The 15,815-nt window shown below is 45.1% G+C and overlaps 1 protein-coding gene across 1 annotated transcript in view; it reads right to left on the bottom strand.

The window, feature by feature from the left end:
• LOC8040933 (prolyl 4-hydroxylase subunit alpha-1-like) overlaps positions 1–15,815 on the bottom strand; it is a 54,572-nt gene that overhangs the window by 13,096 nt on the left and 25,661 nt on the right. Inside the window, exons 10-11 of the mRNA XM_040215268.1 lie at positions 9,430–9,541; positions 5,145–5,222 (exon numbers count right to left, since the gene is read on the bottom strand). Coding sequence (XP_040071202.1) covers positions 5,145–5,222; positions 9,430–9,541 — 190 coding nt within the window. The remainder of the gene's footprint in view (positions 1–5,144; positions 5,223–9,429; positions 9,542–15,815) is intronic.

The following is a 15,815-nucleotide window of genomic DNA, read 5'->3' on the forward strand; positions in this document are numbered from 1 at the left end:
TAGCCATTCTGTCGTCAGCTAGTAAGGCAAAACCAGTTGTGGAACTTTATTAAGGCCTTCTGTCGTCGATTTATAGTATTGTGACTATAACAAGTATGCATGATTAGATATTAAGAAGCCAGAATGCTTACAAAAAAATTAGTTCCCTTTTTATCAGACAATTTCTAACCTCACGTCAAGCCCCTATGTATTTGCCCATCACAACAGCCCGAGCAAATGCTTGTTTGAAGCGGAGCGCCATGTTGTGGCGTCATCACTTACGGGGTAAATTATATCCTCCTTGCGTCTGCCACATTCCGCCGCCGCCGGTGGGACACCGCCAGGATCGCGACCAACGACAGCATGACACTTTTATGACGTCTTCGGGTGGAAATCGAGGAACCACTTCTATGGAAGCCGACTCAAAGACGCGGTCACTCAGAGCTCAAGAAACACAATGGCGTGGCCTGCTATAAGTACATTTCTTTTCTTTTTCATTCGCTCTTCGGAGTTGTTATTGTCTGAGGCAGCATTCTCATTGGCTGCGAAGCGATAATAAGGTGCTCAAGACTCACTGCGCCTTGAGTTCCTTAAGCTGTTAGGGACCATAGCATTCTATTTAGGATTTATTTAGGATTCTATAATGTCCGCCTTCAGAGAGATTCAAGCAGAAACGTAAGAACTGCTAGTGACAAAGGTCCTCATCACGTTGATCTTTCACACTGCCAGCAAAAGGTAACAAAGATACGTAAGACAAGTAGAAAAATCAAGAAAAAAACAACAAATAGAAATCGTGCACTTTTTTTAAAGCTGGTTCCCCAGCATGCATTCTAAAATGGGTACGCGAATATACTTTTTTTCTGAGCAAGATGACAGCCAATCGTGACTAAGAATTCAAGGATTCCAGCGAATGACGGAGCTCAGAATACGATTAGACAAAAAGCTAACTTCCGTGCACTTAGGAATATGGTGAGTATGGCGTTTCGTTTGCTCGTTGTCCCCGTGCACATCGCATTCTTTGGGTCCAATCGTATTCCCAAGCTTAGTCATTCGCTAGCATGCTTGTATTGTTGGCCGTGATTAGCTGTCACCTTGTTTAACGAGCAAGTGAACCCACTTTTTTCGGTTTGTTGTTTGTTACGTTAACTCTTCTAATTCAGGTGGCCATTTCTGCTGGTGCCAAAGTCAACATGTTTATTACGTCACCAGTCGATTGATTGCCTAATTGTTCTACAATTCATGTGCGCTTTAGCCATTCAAACGCTGACTATTGGGATATTTCACATCGTCAGATGTTGTCACCCCTTGGCAAGCTAATTTTTTTTAAATAAATTACCACTTTTCCTGAATGCCTTGAAAGCCAGAGATTCAGGCCGAAAAATATAACGTTTCGGTTACGGTTACGATTACGGTTTACTCTTGATATCGGTTTCGTTTCGGTTTTTTACGGTTTTAATCTTTACAATTTCGGGTACCAATCCCGCGTTGCTAAAAACCGGGTTTCTTTTCGGTTTATCCAATCATTTCTTTTATTGAAATGCTAGAGAGCCGTTTTGTACTAAACGGTCCTATATACCCAACACCGGAACATTCACGATAACAAAAACTCAAAAACGCCTTAGTTTCTAGCTCCAACGCCTCTTCACTACGTATATTTGCATTTTATAGTTTGATACCCAAGCATACATGCTACCCCGCTACTTGGCGATCATCGCATTCTACCGGGTGATTCAAGGAGACGGCAGGCTCTTTAAATCGACCGGAAAATTCGGTTTCCTAACCTATCGCGCTACGACTTTGTGCAGCGTTGCCCACAAATGGTGCATTTTTTTTTTTTTTTTTTTTTAAATTTGCTAAGGGCGAACTTACCTGAGGCAAAAAGTAAAGAAAGAAAAAGGCTTAGCTCCTATGGAAACGCAGCGACGCCACCGGTCTTCAAACAACACGGCGCCGTTTCGCACGGGAAACAAGAGATGGCGCAACGAACGCCGTCAACGAACGAGCATACGGCGTCGAGAGCAGGCCTTTTTAGCAGACAATCTTTTCGACTCAAAAGCGGCTAGCGTTCCGCAGGTGGCGACAATCGCAGAAACAAAAAAGACAGGCGCGGTAACAACAAGGAACTGCAGTTCCTTGTCTGCGAAAGGGCCGGCTCTTGGCGTCGTCTGCTCGTTCCTTGGCGGCAGGTGGCGTCGTGACCGCTTGCGCCATCTCTTGTCTCCCGTGCGAAACGGCGCCGTGTTGTTTGCAGACCGGTGGCGTCGCTGCGTTTCCATAGGAGCAAAGCCATTTTTCTTTCTTTACTTTTTCCTCAGGTAAGTTCGCTCTTTGCAAATTTTACAAAAAAAAAAAAAAAAAGCACCATTTGTGGGAACGCTGCACAAAGTCGTAGCGCGATAGGTTAAGAAATCGAATTTCCCGGTCGATTTAAAGAGCCTGCCGTCTCCTTAAATCACCCGGTATATAACAAAAATAAAAATAAACATAGCTTGTTTGTTGTTCGGCAGCGTATGAAAACAACTCTCAGAAAGTTGCCACTGGGTGCTGAAAAAACAATTCGCACCTTCTCGTCGCTTTAGTTTTCTGCAACCTAAGATGTGCGGAAGAGGCTTCGCCCACACTGAAGGAAGAAACAGAACTATAGTTCTCTTTTATTAAAATACGGCGAAGTGGAATAAAGTGAAAAAATTGAGAGCTGGGCTAGTTGGTGAAAGTCAAACTTAATGTAAATGCAATAGCGCAAAAGAAGGACTAAGGGGAGGAAAGGACAACACAGAAAGCTGTAAAAACATTTCCTGTGCTGTTCGTTCCTTTCCCTAGACTTCGTTTTCATGTTTGTTATTTCTAAGCAAATGCATGTTGTTAAAAAAGAGCACAATTCTAACTGTCCGATTCTGTGACGCTAAAAAAATTGTGCAATTAGTAATATACTAAGTGGCACCATTTTTCTTCCGAGTTTGCAAGAAAAATCTTCCTTTACAGATATGTCACAACTAGGGATGTCACAACATTTCGTCGAGCTTTGAGCTGGATTCTTACGTTGAACGTCAAGGTTCAACTGTTTCAACGAACCTTCGACCTTCTAACCCGGTTCTACAAGGTTCGACTTCGTTGTCAGTGTGGCTAGACTTTGCTACAGGAGTGTCTAGATTTGAAGAGAAGGTTATTACCGAAAAGGTTGCTTTATTTTAAAAATAGTTAAAATCAACGGAACATAATTATAATAACTTAAAAGTTAATAACATAATGTAATATTGCTATGTTACCAAAACAGTCACTCAATGCTGCCGTTACTAAAAGTCAACGTTACTAAAACACTCAGTTGGGAAACTCCCATAGAGACAGCCCTAAAAATATGGCCCCAATCTGTCTCCGAGCACCGAGCTAATGACGAACACAACGCCACCATTTCTTCCGCAGCGGCCTCTCGAAGAACTGCACGTGACTTCTATTTTTGGCTTTGACAGGGGTGAACCCCCGTCTCCCCGGCGGACGCGCCGCGTTGAACTACTGAAGTTAAAATGCACCTAGGTCGGGACGCGCTACCTGAAAGGCCCGCTGAGGCATGGTTTTATAAAAACAATATTAATTGTTCCGCAAAACCTTGCGAACTAAAGATGATAAAAACATCACGCGCCCATCATTTGGTACTGAACTCCAATAAATTTCATACAAAAAGAGTCTTTTCCGTTTGTTTTTACGCAAAAACAGGCTTTCAAAAAGCTCGAGGTGACCATAGTACAGACAAACGAAAAAGAGTGGCGCTGTTGTCGCATTTAGCTCGGTCTCGGTGGACGCCAGCGGCCCAGGTTTCGACGGCGAGTTTCCCAACTGAGTGTTTTAGTAACGTTGCTAAAAGTAGAATGTTTGACCTGATAATTTGGGCATCACGATCCAATCCAAAGCAAACTGAGCCAGGCCGTCGTGCATGCGCATAACAGTCGAACCGTAGTCGCACTTTTTCGAATAGAGACTTTTCATTATAAGCTCTACCACTAAGCATACTTAGACCTAAAATTAAATTGAACGGGAATGTGTTAGCATATGCATCACTCCCTACGGTAACTCTGTGCCACTACATTTAAAGAATCCTATTCGAAGTCATTCTTGAGAAAGACTGGTATTTTTATTTTGAGGTTAACATCGGTTCGGCTAACGGTAAATAATTTACGGTTACGGTTACGGTTTTAATAAATTTCAAATAACAGTTTCGTTCCGGTTACGATTCCTGAATAAATGTCGTTCCTATACGGTTTGGTTACGGTTACGATATGAGTCCCTGCTGAAAACACTCGGTCTGTTGGAACAGCGAAAACTGTCAAACATATGCGCTCCTAAAACAACATGCGATACACACTCTGCGATACTGAAATATCACTCATTAGAAAGTATCATTTTTGAAGATGCCTCCCTAGAAAAGTAAATATACCTTAGGAAAAGACGATATTTATCTTCAAAGAGAAAATTGCTTGACCAGAGTTAAGCCTGGAAACGGGCACATGGCCAATATTTGATGACAAAGTAAATGGGCAAGCGAGCTAAGTAATGTTAGACCCGTGAGAAACCCGAGTCGAAGAACAAATTAACACTTTACTGAAACACGTTGTATGGGGGTATCATTTCTACGTTCTTATCTCGTTATGGGTTTTAACGTGTGTAAGCAGCCAATACGGTGTTTTCTGCTACTCTTGTATACTTCTTAATAGTTTGCTTTAGCCATCGTACTGAAAACTGGTTCACACATTTGCGTTCAATCGGGCACGCTTGAAAACACATTAACGCATTGGCGCATCCTATTATGTATCCTGAAAACAACTTCTGATTTGCGCATCTATTTTGTAATTATTACACATCATTCTTACACTGTGGGCTTTATATGATTGTGACAACATTATGAGAAATCATTGCTGACAGACAATGCCTGTAGATTTGATCTCGCGAATACCAAAAAAACATTCAGACTAGTTTTACGCGGATCGGAATTATTCCAGGGCTAGCCGATAGGTAGCGCCAGTGTTTCATTATTCTCTCCCGTCGCAAGCGCTTAGCAAGCGCTTAGAAGCAAACGCAACGCACTCGGGCACACTCCAATGCTAATGTGGGAATCAACCTGATCTCAGCAGCAACCATACGACAATAAAAACAAAGACCTTCATACTACTCACCTCGTCAGAATCTTCGTACACATCGTAGAGGTAGTCGTGGTGCGGCAGGTAATGCCCTCCTGTTCCGTAGTTGGCCAGCTGCCATCGACAAAAGTTAGGTTCGGATGAAATACCACAGAAAACGAGTTCACTCAAAATTCGAAGTCCAACCAACTGCGGGAAGAGGACTCGCCGATAATGGCAGGCGTGGCAGCGTGCGTCGCAAGGACTAGTTAATGAATTCTACGTGTTATGTTTCCGACAGACGTCCGTATTCATCTTCAGGTTGTTGTAATAAAGTCTTGACGGCATGAGTTCGCCACTATACCACCACGATTCTCCAACTGCTGCGCGCACGACCGCGACACTTGCGCATTGGTAAACATGTCGCCTCTTCTAAAACAAACCAGAGATTAGGAATTCTTAGCATATGTCCATTCTTATAGCAAAAAATGTACATGTGATGTTCACATAGCTTTACCATAATAGCGAGATGCGTAACTTATTTATGTTGGTTACTATGTGCCTTTGCTCATTTTGCATGTCCAGGTGTTTGTTAATCCCCCCTTTATAATGCTGTAGGCGTTGAAGGTTTGATAAATAAAAGAAAATAAGTCGATAAATAATTAGCACCGGTCATACAGTAAGTGGCCCTTAAGCGCGCCAAAAGGAAATTGCTCCTAACAAATTTCAAGCTAATAAATATCTGCGAAGTAGGTAATTTTAGTTACTACTTACTATTTTGGCAAAAGTGTCCTGTGAATTGTTCTTTTTTTTTTTTTTTTTTTTTAATCAGCATGGAATACCTTGCACGGAAGGTTTAGGCTGATCTCAAAGTTACGGATCAAAAATCAAACGAGCGATTGGGGCATACTTGAGGAGCGTTCACACTTGCAACTAGCGAAACTCGAGCGAGCAACTAGCGACAAGCGACCACCGACCTTCACACTGCGGGCGATCGGCGAGTCGCTACCGGCGAGTCACTCACTCCTCGGAAGCTCTCGGGAACCGCCGTCGATACCGTGCACCCCGCCAAGGCGATCGGTTGCGCGTTTCGCTGCTTTTCCATTTTCGTTGCCTCACAGATACCGTCGCCGTATGAGAAACACTTATTATGTTTGCCTGGGTCCTTGGGAACCTTGCAAGAAAACACAATCGCTACATCGGCGTGCACTCGCTCGAGCTACTGCGTCGCAGTACGTGGTACATATCTGTCAAGACGAAAAAAGTAGCTTCGATTTGCTGTTAGGCCGAGTTATTTTTCGGGCGTTCGTTCAAATCGCGGTGCTGCTTTTACAAAAAAAAAAAGAGAATATTCTTTATTAACGCTGTCCAAGCGCTGTCCACCTCCGTGGCTCTGTATTCACGGCCGCTATACGGCGGACCGAGGCGTTGAACCGACGTGTTGGTTGCTTCTCTCACAACAGAAGTTTGACTTAGAGGCACATCCACATCGCTTCCGAGGCGCCGATGTTTGGTTCAGCAACCGGACGCGACTCGGCGACCGGTCGCCCAAATCGGTCTGGAAGTGACTGCTCTAAACCGGTCGCTTTTTCTGGATTTGCGACTGTCGCTTTTACGACAAAAGTTGTCGCCCGACTGCTGCGACTTGCCAGTGCAAACGCGCCTTGATAGGTACCAATTTTATGCAGTCTTGGGTAAGTTACTTTTAAAAAGTAATTCGTTACGGTTACAGTTACTTTCAGAAAAAAGTAGCTAAGTTACTGGTACAGTAACTTAGCTGTTTTTTTTCACAACTCTTTATTTTGTCTACTCTGTATTTTGGGTGTATTTCAATTGTGTGTGCTTAACCCAGTAGGCTATCGAGCTGTTGGTTAGCACAAGAGAAAAATAAACATTGATTGATTGATTGATTGATTGAACAGTTACCGCAACAAAAGAGCAACTCGTTACAGTTAGTTACTTTTAAAAAGTAACGACATTACTTTTCAGTTACTTTTCTATAACACAAAAAAATTAAGGAAAACTAGGAACGCCCGTCACCAAGTTTTATGGCATAAAATTTTAAAAAAAAGTACGATTTTTACTTCATATTGTAACTTAGCACCAGTTGCTTGTCGAAATTTGTGTTTGAAAGTTTCCACGCCAGAGTAGTGGCGCAAATTAAAATACAAAACATGCGCAATGAATGCCCTCCGCATGTATTGTCGTTTCACGGTTGATACATCCGATTAAAAAGCATTAGCAAAAAAAAAACAAAAAAAAAGCACGTAGGTAGTGCTTCAAGATACTAAGATAAAAGTGTTCAGTTGCAAAGTACAAGCGTGTGAGTAAAGATAACCAGATTTGTTTTCGTCAAATCTACAGATGGCTATATTCGGGTCGTGACTCGCGAGAAAGAACGTATTCACAAGTGTGTGCAAGGCCAACTTTACACTCGAAATGTGGGAACAGACAACTTTAAAGTCCAAGGAATAGCTAGACTGCACTCGTTCATTGATATATTACTCATAATAAAAAAAAATAAAGTAACGACAAGAGTAACTTCGTTACCTTCATCGTTACCTAAAAAGAAGAAATAGAACTACAGTTACAAGTTACATTTTTAAAAAGTAACTCCTTACAGTTACAAGTTACCAAAAAAGTAACGAAGTTACAGTAACGCGTTACTAGTACGCGTTACTACTCAATACTGATTTTATGCAACATCAGGGACCAGATGAAACGTCATGCATATGGCTCCTGACGCCCCGTGACATCCGAGACCCCCTTACGTTAGGTCACGTAAAGTCGCAGTGTTGAGTCGCTGTGTCAATACCTCTAGCGGAAATTCACGTGACCCATTCTTAGTATTGTAAAGTGGCTGACGAACCCATCGAGGTCTCCATGTCGGGGAAGCCGCTTGGCCATTCTGTGTCGGCCGGTCACAGCGAACGGTCACGCAGTGTTCTCTCGTCCCACGTCTGGCATGCAATACTCAACACTCTACTAGAAGAATTCCAACAACCCTAGTGCACCTACGTTATATTATTAGCGATTCGCGTGACAAAAAACGGCCCCCAAACCCCGCCGCCGCCCCCCCGCCCCTCCCCCCATCCCCTCTGCCTACGCCACTGTGCTGAGCGTCATTGAAAACCACTAAATCAACTCTTTTTAGAAGGATATAACGCGGGGACAGCATTTTACGTTGTGTGAAAACGCTCCATTTCGACGCATTTCTACGTTTCAGTTTCTTATCGGAGCGCATCTGTGCACCTTCTGTCCTGCTCCACAATGGCTGTGACGCGCAACACACGTGCGCCCTAGTTTCCTTCATTCCACGAAAGAGGCGAGGCGGTGGCTTCGCGCCGCGATCACCAGGGAGCAGGACCGCGGGCGCTCGGATGCGCTCCGATAAGAAAACGAAACCTAGAAACGCGTCCGAATTGAGCGTTTTTACGGAACGCCGTAAAATGCTGTCCCTTTCTTATATGCTCCTAAAAAAATGTGAGTTGGTGATTTTCAATTATGCTTAGCAAGTTTCTAATTAAAACCATGTCTATTTTAACTTATTAAAAAGTGAATCAACAAAATGTAATTATTAGCCGACTGATATTTACGATTATCCCCTATACTATGCCTCACTGGCCGTGTAAGTCACCAGCACAAACCGCGTAAGTGTAGCTTTCATTGCTTTTTTAAACTAATTTGTAAAGCTCAAAAAGACACCCTGTATAATCAGGACATGGAGGGATAAAGCTGATATCTGAAATGATTGAAAAGCTGAGGGTGTTCGTACTGCTAAAGGCATGTAAGGGCTGAGGGGGCATCAAAGACTTAGGGGGTTTGTAACATATCAGGAGTGAAGGTTTTTTGTTTTTTTTTTTTCAATGCTGGTCTTTCTTCTTTCCTTTTCTGAATGTACTCTTATATACATTCATTCAATCTTAGTATTTTAATGAAGCTCCCGTGACGCATGATAATTCAGAGCTAACCTACGTCTTCCGGTATAAAGCCTGGCTGCATGAAAAATAGTAAATAAAAATCAAGCAGTATTGATTGGCTCGTTCGCCTTCCCCTCAAATGCACGGCATTACCAAACGTACACTGCGCGGCAATATTAGCGCGAACAAATGATCGCCGGTGTTGCTTGTTTTTCTCTTAAAGTCAATCGGCTATCGTCAAACCTACTGTAGTGGTGGAAAGTGCTCACTTAAAACGCCAACCCAATAAGGCAAAATGATTTGCCTGACAATACCCTTTGGAAATAAAATTGAAACTATCGCCTATGTATTGTTCCCGCTAACCGCGTCACGCGGTCCACATGCCAAACCATTCTGAAACAATAATAAGAAAACACACTCACCTGGTATGGCTCCGCTTCGAAATTGCTGTCCGAGGTACCCATACCTAAGAGAGCCCTTAGGTAACGATTCAGTCTGCTTGCGATGGTAGCATTCTGTTCAAAAAGCCAGGTACTGGCAGCAACGATAGAACAAAAGCGTTTTAAAAACACACACCGTTCAAAGTTTCGCTGTAGCTTTGGCATACAACTTTCAGACCGGTCTTTATAAAAGTTCTTGCAGATTTGCGCACTCTATGACTGCGGGGTTTCTTTTATTGCGATGGCATTCTTTAGCTACTTCACCCGGTTCTCGCAATACGGGGTCTGGCCTTAAATGAGCCGTGCGTATGTGCAGCGCGCGTATGGGCCGTTCGAATGCGGCGGCGGCGCGGCGCCTCGGCATAGGCACGACGTCCACATACACATGCGCCACGCGTATGCGGACGTCGTCCTCGAAATCGTCGAAGAGGTCGACCTAGACGTCACATTTGACGTCGTCCTGTAATACGTCCTCCTCGATGTATTCCTAGACGCCGTTATTGAGGTCGTCTTAAAATCACCCTAGGGTCGTCCTAGAGGTCCTTCTAGACGTCGTCTTCGACCTCATCCTCTAGGACGTCGTTCTCGACGTTGGCCTAGACGTCGTCCTCTAGGTCGTCTAAGAGGTCATCCAAGAAGTCATCCAAGAAGTGATTCAAGAGGTCATCTAAGAGATCATACAAGAGGTCGTCCTTGAGATCGCCCGAGAGGTCGTCATAGAGGTCGTCGTAGGCGTCGTCCTAGCGAGCATGTAAACCCGCGCCGCGCATGCACGGAGCGGCAGTACCCATACATTCACATGTGCGCCTAAGCTACGAAGCAATAAACCGATTTCACCGGCAAGTTTGGGTACGCCGCCGCTGCCGCAATGAATTGAGGGAACTTAAATATTTCTGAACGCGCCAAAACCTAGTTGTTGCTCTGCACGTGCCGAGCACTAGATGTCTCGGGCACTTCCGCCCGTCTTCTGCGAACTAAAGTTGTGGCGGCTTCACGCATGTGCCGAAAGCTTTGTGAGACCGGTCTATTATCGGTTTTAGTCGAGCTAGTTGGTAAATAGTCAATGATTGTGGTGAAACAGCTTGAACATTAAATGATTACGCAGAGACAGGACAAGACACACACACGAAGCTGTAATGATGGCGGGGAAACAGCCTGAACATTAAACGATTCCGCAGAGACTGAAGATCAAATGACTATGCAGAGACGAAGCATTCGCTCAGTTTCAAAGTGGCGCACCGCAGTCGCGCTGACGTTAATGATTGCGTCGTCGTATTCACAGCGAGCTGCGTCGTGAGCATCATGACGAATGCTATCGCAATTCATAGAAAACCCGACCTTCAACACGCGTTCTTTGCCTTCCGTCGAACCAAAGTCATTCAATACACTACTGGTCACAAAACCCCTCCGTAACGCTGGCAGAGCTTGGTACGTGACCACGCGCGGCGCTAGCGTCGACACGGAGGGCCAAGTACCGCAAATCTAGTCATCACTGCTCTGAGTCTGGCAACAAAAAAGGGGTATCCAACTTTCGAGCCCAGGTTGTACCAGCCACCAATAGATCGCAGTGATGCATCATTGCAGTCAGGGCCGTACCCAGAAAAAAATTTCGGGGGCGGGGGGGGGGGGGGGGGGGGGGGGGGGTTCGGGGACAACGGCGGCCATTTTGAAAGTGTCTATTGTCTTATTTTCGCCTATGAATCATGTGCATCGGTGGCATATAATGGAGAGTTATAGCAAACCGGAGAACCGGTCCCGGTGTGGTACCCGGTAGCCGACCGGCGCCACTGCGCGTACGCAGAGGTGGAGATTAAAATCAGCTGGCCGGAAGAGTACCCGACCAGGGCCGTACCCAGAAAAAAATTTCGGGGGAGGTCAGAACCCCTAACCCTTTCCCTCCCCCCCCCCCCCCCCCCCCCCCCTGGTTACGGCCCTGATTGCAGTGACAGCGTTTCTTGTTCTGTAAGCGTCTGCAGCTCTGCACACTGCAGTCAACTAATCAAGCTTTATTTTCAGAGACGTTTTTCAAAATAATATTATCCCTCATTCCTCTTTTTACCTCAAAATGAATTGTTAACACCGGTATCGCCGTCAAACTTAGCGCCGTGAGTAGCGCCATCAAATAGAGGCACTGTGAACCCGTACGCTTAAAGGGACCATGAAATGACCTTTTTACTTTTTCCAGATAACTTTCACATTAAACCGTCAATGTTCACTGAATGCCGAACAGGCATCCGTTTTCGTCTCGGTTTATTAACTTCTACACAAAAAATTATTGAAATATCGACTTTTTCATTCTCTCCAACTGACCGCAAAAGAAGCCGTGACGTAAACCGTTTCCGGAACCGGAAGTTCTCTCGGCAATAGGAGAATGAGAGTGTTAGCGGCAACGAGTTGGGGTGCGCCGGTAGGTTTTACTGCGCTGATGTCACCGACGTATTTCCTGAATCGGCGCCTCTCCGCATCGCAGCTGAGCGAAATTCAATGAGATATGTTGCGCTACAGCGACAGCATGGGACTAGTCCCATACGCCGGTATGCCTGTTGGGAAGTGCAGCGAGTCTTCCGGTGAAGACTCCAGAAGTCAACCACCCCGTCATTGTTGGCAGAAGGGCCGGCCCGTGTCAGTCGTTTGCAAAGCGACGTAGATGGCGTTTTTCGCGGCCTCGGAGATGCAGGAGCGAGCCGACGTTAAAAAAGATACGTTTGAACTACGAGTGTCAGCAAGAGCCACGTAAATACCTGTTTACACTCGGAGCGGACGCGCGCGTTCGATGGAAGTGCTGTATTCGCGCTGTTTGTAAGCGCTTCGGGACCGTTCTTTTACGATTGCAACTCGATACTGACGCGACACTCGGCAAAGAAAGGTTGGACCGGGGTTGTACGTATACCTCCCACGAACTGTTATAGCTCGACAGTGACGTGCAGTCTGTCAGAATAAAAATGGCATACCAATAACAAAGTGTACATACCGTGTTACGAAGGTAATCCATACGGCGTTTATTTCAGCTCTATATCACACAAAACAAGATAGAATCGACGAGAGTCCCTTTTCGACGAGTGTTCGTCAACACTGCCTCGGAAAACAAGGGGAAGAGATTGGCCTCACCTCTTAATCTATAATTGAGGTCAGTGATCAAACTATAATACGGGAAGGGTCCACAAGGGTCGCGCGGGCATATTCCATTTAGCACGCCAGCCGGTCGTAGGCAGACGGTCTTCCGACGAAGCAACGCAGCGCCGAGTCGGAATGCCTGCTAGGCCTATATTCTGAGCACCTCGCTTCGTCGGAGTCGGTGGATCCAGCGTTCTTGTTCGTCGTGGTCTGTTTTAAGTACTGTTTTCTTGCTGCTTGAAGTCGGCACGCGCGGGAAGAACACGTAGAAAAATGAACGTTCAGTCAGTCAGAGTTTTGAGAGGAAGGAAAACAAAGAAAATAAACGTTCGTCGGCGGCCGCCGCCACCCAAGTAACTGTCGGCTCGGCCCTGCCCTACTGCGCACGCGCAGTAGTTGCTTCGTTTACCACACGATAGATGGCGCTTGGCTCTCAGCATTATCAAATTTGGCAATTTTCGCCACACATCTCGAATTATGCTACAAAATGTGGATCTGAATATTATTTAACAAAACTTTTAGGAAACATTCGCCGGCTATTTATTGTTTACGATCGCGGAGCTGGTGAGGTAGGCTCTTACCCAATAGGCGACCTGGATTTGGCTGACGTGCTCCATTTCCGCGGATGCATCGTAGTGAACAGGCGAAGGAAGGAAGGCGCAAAAGAGTCCAGTTTTCTTTTAAAAGTTCTATAGCAAATAATTTTTTTTGGCTCCCTATTTTTGTGTTTTTGTGTTTCTTTTCACACTTTTTACGACGTGCGGTGGATGAAACTCGATTTTAAAATCATTTCATGGTCCCTTTAATTGCCAGGCTCTTTTTCGCTTGCAAATACACCGTTTCCTTTTAAAAATAAACCCCAAAAAAGCTTATTTCTGTTTTGTTATTAGATATAAAAAAACAGTGACCGGTGCTAGAATACTGCGACCAATTACAGGCGTAAAAAACGTCGGTGTTCGAGAAGTTGCGTTTTGTAAACAACTTGTAACCGCAAATTTTGGGAGGCTCATCAAAGCATCTTCGTTGATGCACGCAAGCATCAAGGATATTGTTACTGAAACACCTCAGTTGAGAAACTCACCCTTGAAACTCAAACCGCTCGCGTCCACCGAGGACGAGCTGAATGGGATAGCAGCGCCGCCCTTCAGCGACGAGTCGAAACTCGAAAGTTGATCTATATAGCTACTGCGAAATGGCACTGCGAGATAGCACTATCGGCGCTTGCGCGACCCAACCTTAACTGGAGTCAAAGTACCGAAACTGCAAGGCTCAATACCGCAAAAATGGCAACTGGATTTTTTTTTCTCCTGTTGTCATTATGAGCGTTTAGAAAACATGTTTTTTTTTTTTTGTTTTTGTTTTTTGTTTTTTTGCTTAAAAGCAAACGAAAATGTTTTTTTGTTGAAACTTTTTTTTTATATTAGTAGAGAAAGACAGGCACGTGATATCTCCTAAAATATTTAGTTTACAAGGTTTTGAGGCACAATCACTATTGCTTTCATACAACTATGTCTCACCGGTGATTTCAGGTAGCGCGTCCTAACTTCGGTGGCAATTCGCGGCGCGATCGCTTGGGAGGCAGGGGTTGGCATCCCTGAAGCCAGCCCGCTCTCTATGTTATGGCGCCAGCCAGATTGACCGACTAAAGCCAAAGTATTACGATCACGGCGGACACTATCGAATGCGATACTCCCGAGCCAATACAAGCAGCCGTGCGGTTCCGCGGGTGACCACTGCGGGAGAAATGGCGGCGTTGCAATCGCCATTAGTTCGGTTTTCGAGTACGAATCGGATGACACTTCTTCAGAGCAGGCTTGATGGCAGTTTTTCAGTTATTCTAGTAACGTTGATCAAGGAGGATGCTGAGAATGGTGCCACACACACTCGCCTTCGCGCCGCACACTTTCACCTTCCCCGTATAAAAATTTGAAGTAAAAGCCCAAAATAAGGCGTCGGCGAAGACGTGTGCAAGATTCGATTTGCTTTTGGGGCTTTTGCTTTAGAACAGTCACTGCTGCAGACGCCAGCGCATGCGGCACGTGAACCTACATTCCCATCATTCTCCCTCATGCTTGGGTAATTTAGAAATAGGTCTATTGAGGAGGACTCTGGTCATACTTTAGCTTCGCGTGCGCGCGTGAGGCTCAGAATACGCCGAAACGTTACCAACGGTAGGAAGCTCCCGCTTGAGGAGGGACAGCTCAACGATATCCCAATTGTGCTCAACCTTTCAGTGACTCTATGAAACTTCGTCTCACCTTAGCACGGACTAACTGCGAAGGCTGCGGAAGCGCGAGCGACTAGCCTGACTCAGACACCTTTATACAGAAAGAGTTTGGCCAACGGGCAGAGCTTTTGCCAGCTAGAACCAGCGGATTTCGCGATAACACATAATTTTGTTTACTTCTTTCTCTTCTTTATTCCTGTGAAATCGTATAGAGTTCCTGTGAGTCAGAGCCCCGAAATGGCGGACGGGAGTACTCATCCCCCGGTTGCCATCTTACAAAACTCTTTCTGCAATTGTTTTGGCCTCTTGCAAAAAAATAATGTGCAAGTTAAACACGACATGACCCAGACGGAGTCAGTACGTTACGGACATATGGAGTTATTGTGTCATACCGATATCTCGCTACATATGTATTTACTGGGCATGCAATGTGAGATTAGACAAAAAATAGGCGTCAATTGCTTAACGAACTGCGCCAGCGCAGCCTTACGACATATTGTACTAATTGCGCAGAGTGCGAAAGATTTGGTTCGAACAAGCAATCGTAAGTTTCTGAAACAATAGCTTTAAGGAGCTCGACCGCAGAAAATTAGGCGTCGGCGTCCGATGTCGACGGCGAACGGGAAAATCCTGATGAGTCGATTGGCTTATGACGTCACAGCTACATGACCTCGCGCGTGTCTCAAGCAATTTCACATTATAAAGTAATTAATTTGCCTTTCAAAAAAAGATTAAAAGAATATTAGGCGGGTGGATTCAAACAAACGAACCTTCGGTTGGGACGCAGACACACCAGCGACCACGCCACGCAGACGCGCTAGCACGGCTTGGAAACGAGCGGGGCTTTATATTTTATATACCGCGTTCCACTCCTAAAGGCCAAGCTTAAGCGTCCTCCTGTAATCTAATTTTTATGTTGTATCTTTAGAATTGCAATGCACTACTACCAGTTTGATGGAATTTAATTTTGGCCTTTGGGTCGTCGTTGTATGTACATAATAGGGAATAAACAGCTAAAAAAGCACGG

The sequence above is a fragment of the Ixodes scapularis genome, unplaced genomic scaffold (assembly GCF_016920785.2).
Source record: "Ixodes scapularis isolate PalLabHiFi unplaced genomic scaffold, ASM1692078v2 PGA_scaffold8__174_contigs__length_109621045, whole genome shotgun sequence".
NCBI lineage: Eukaryota > Metazoa > Arthropoda > Arachnida > Ixodida > Ixodidae > Ixodes > Ixodes scapularis.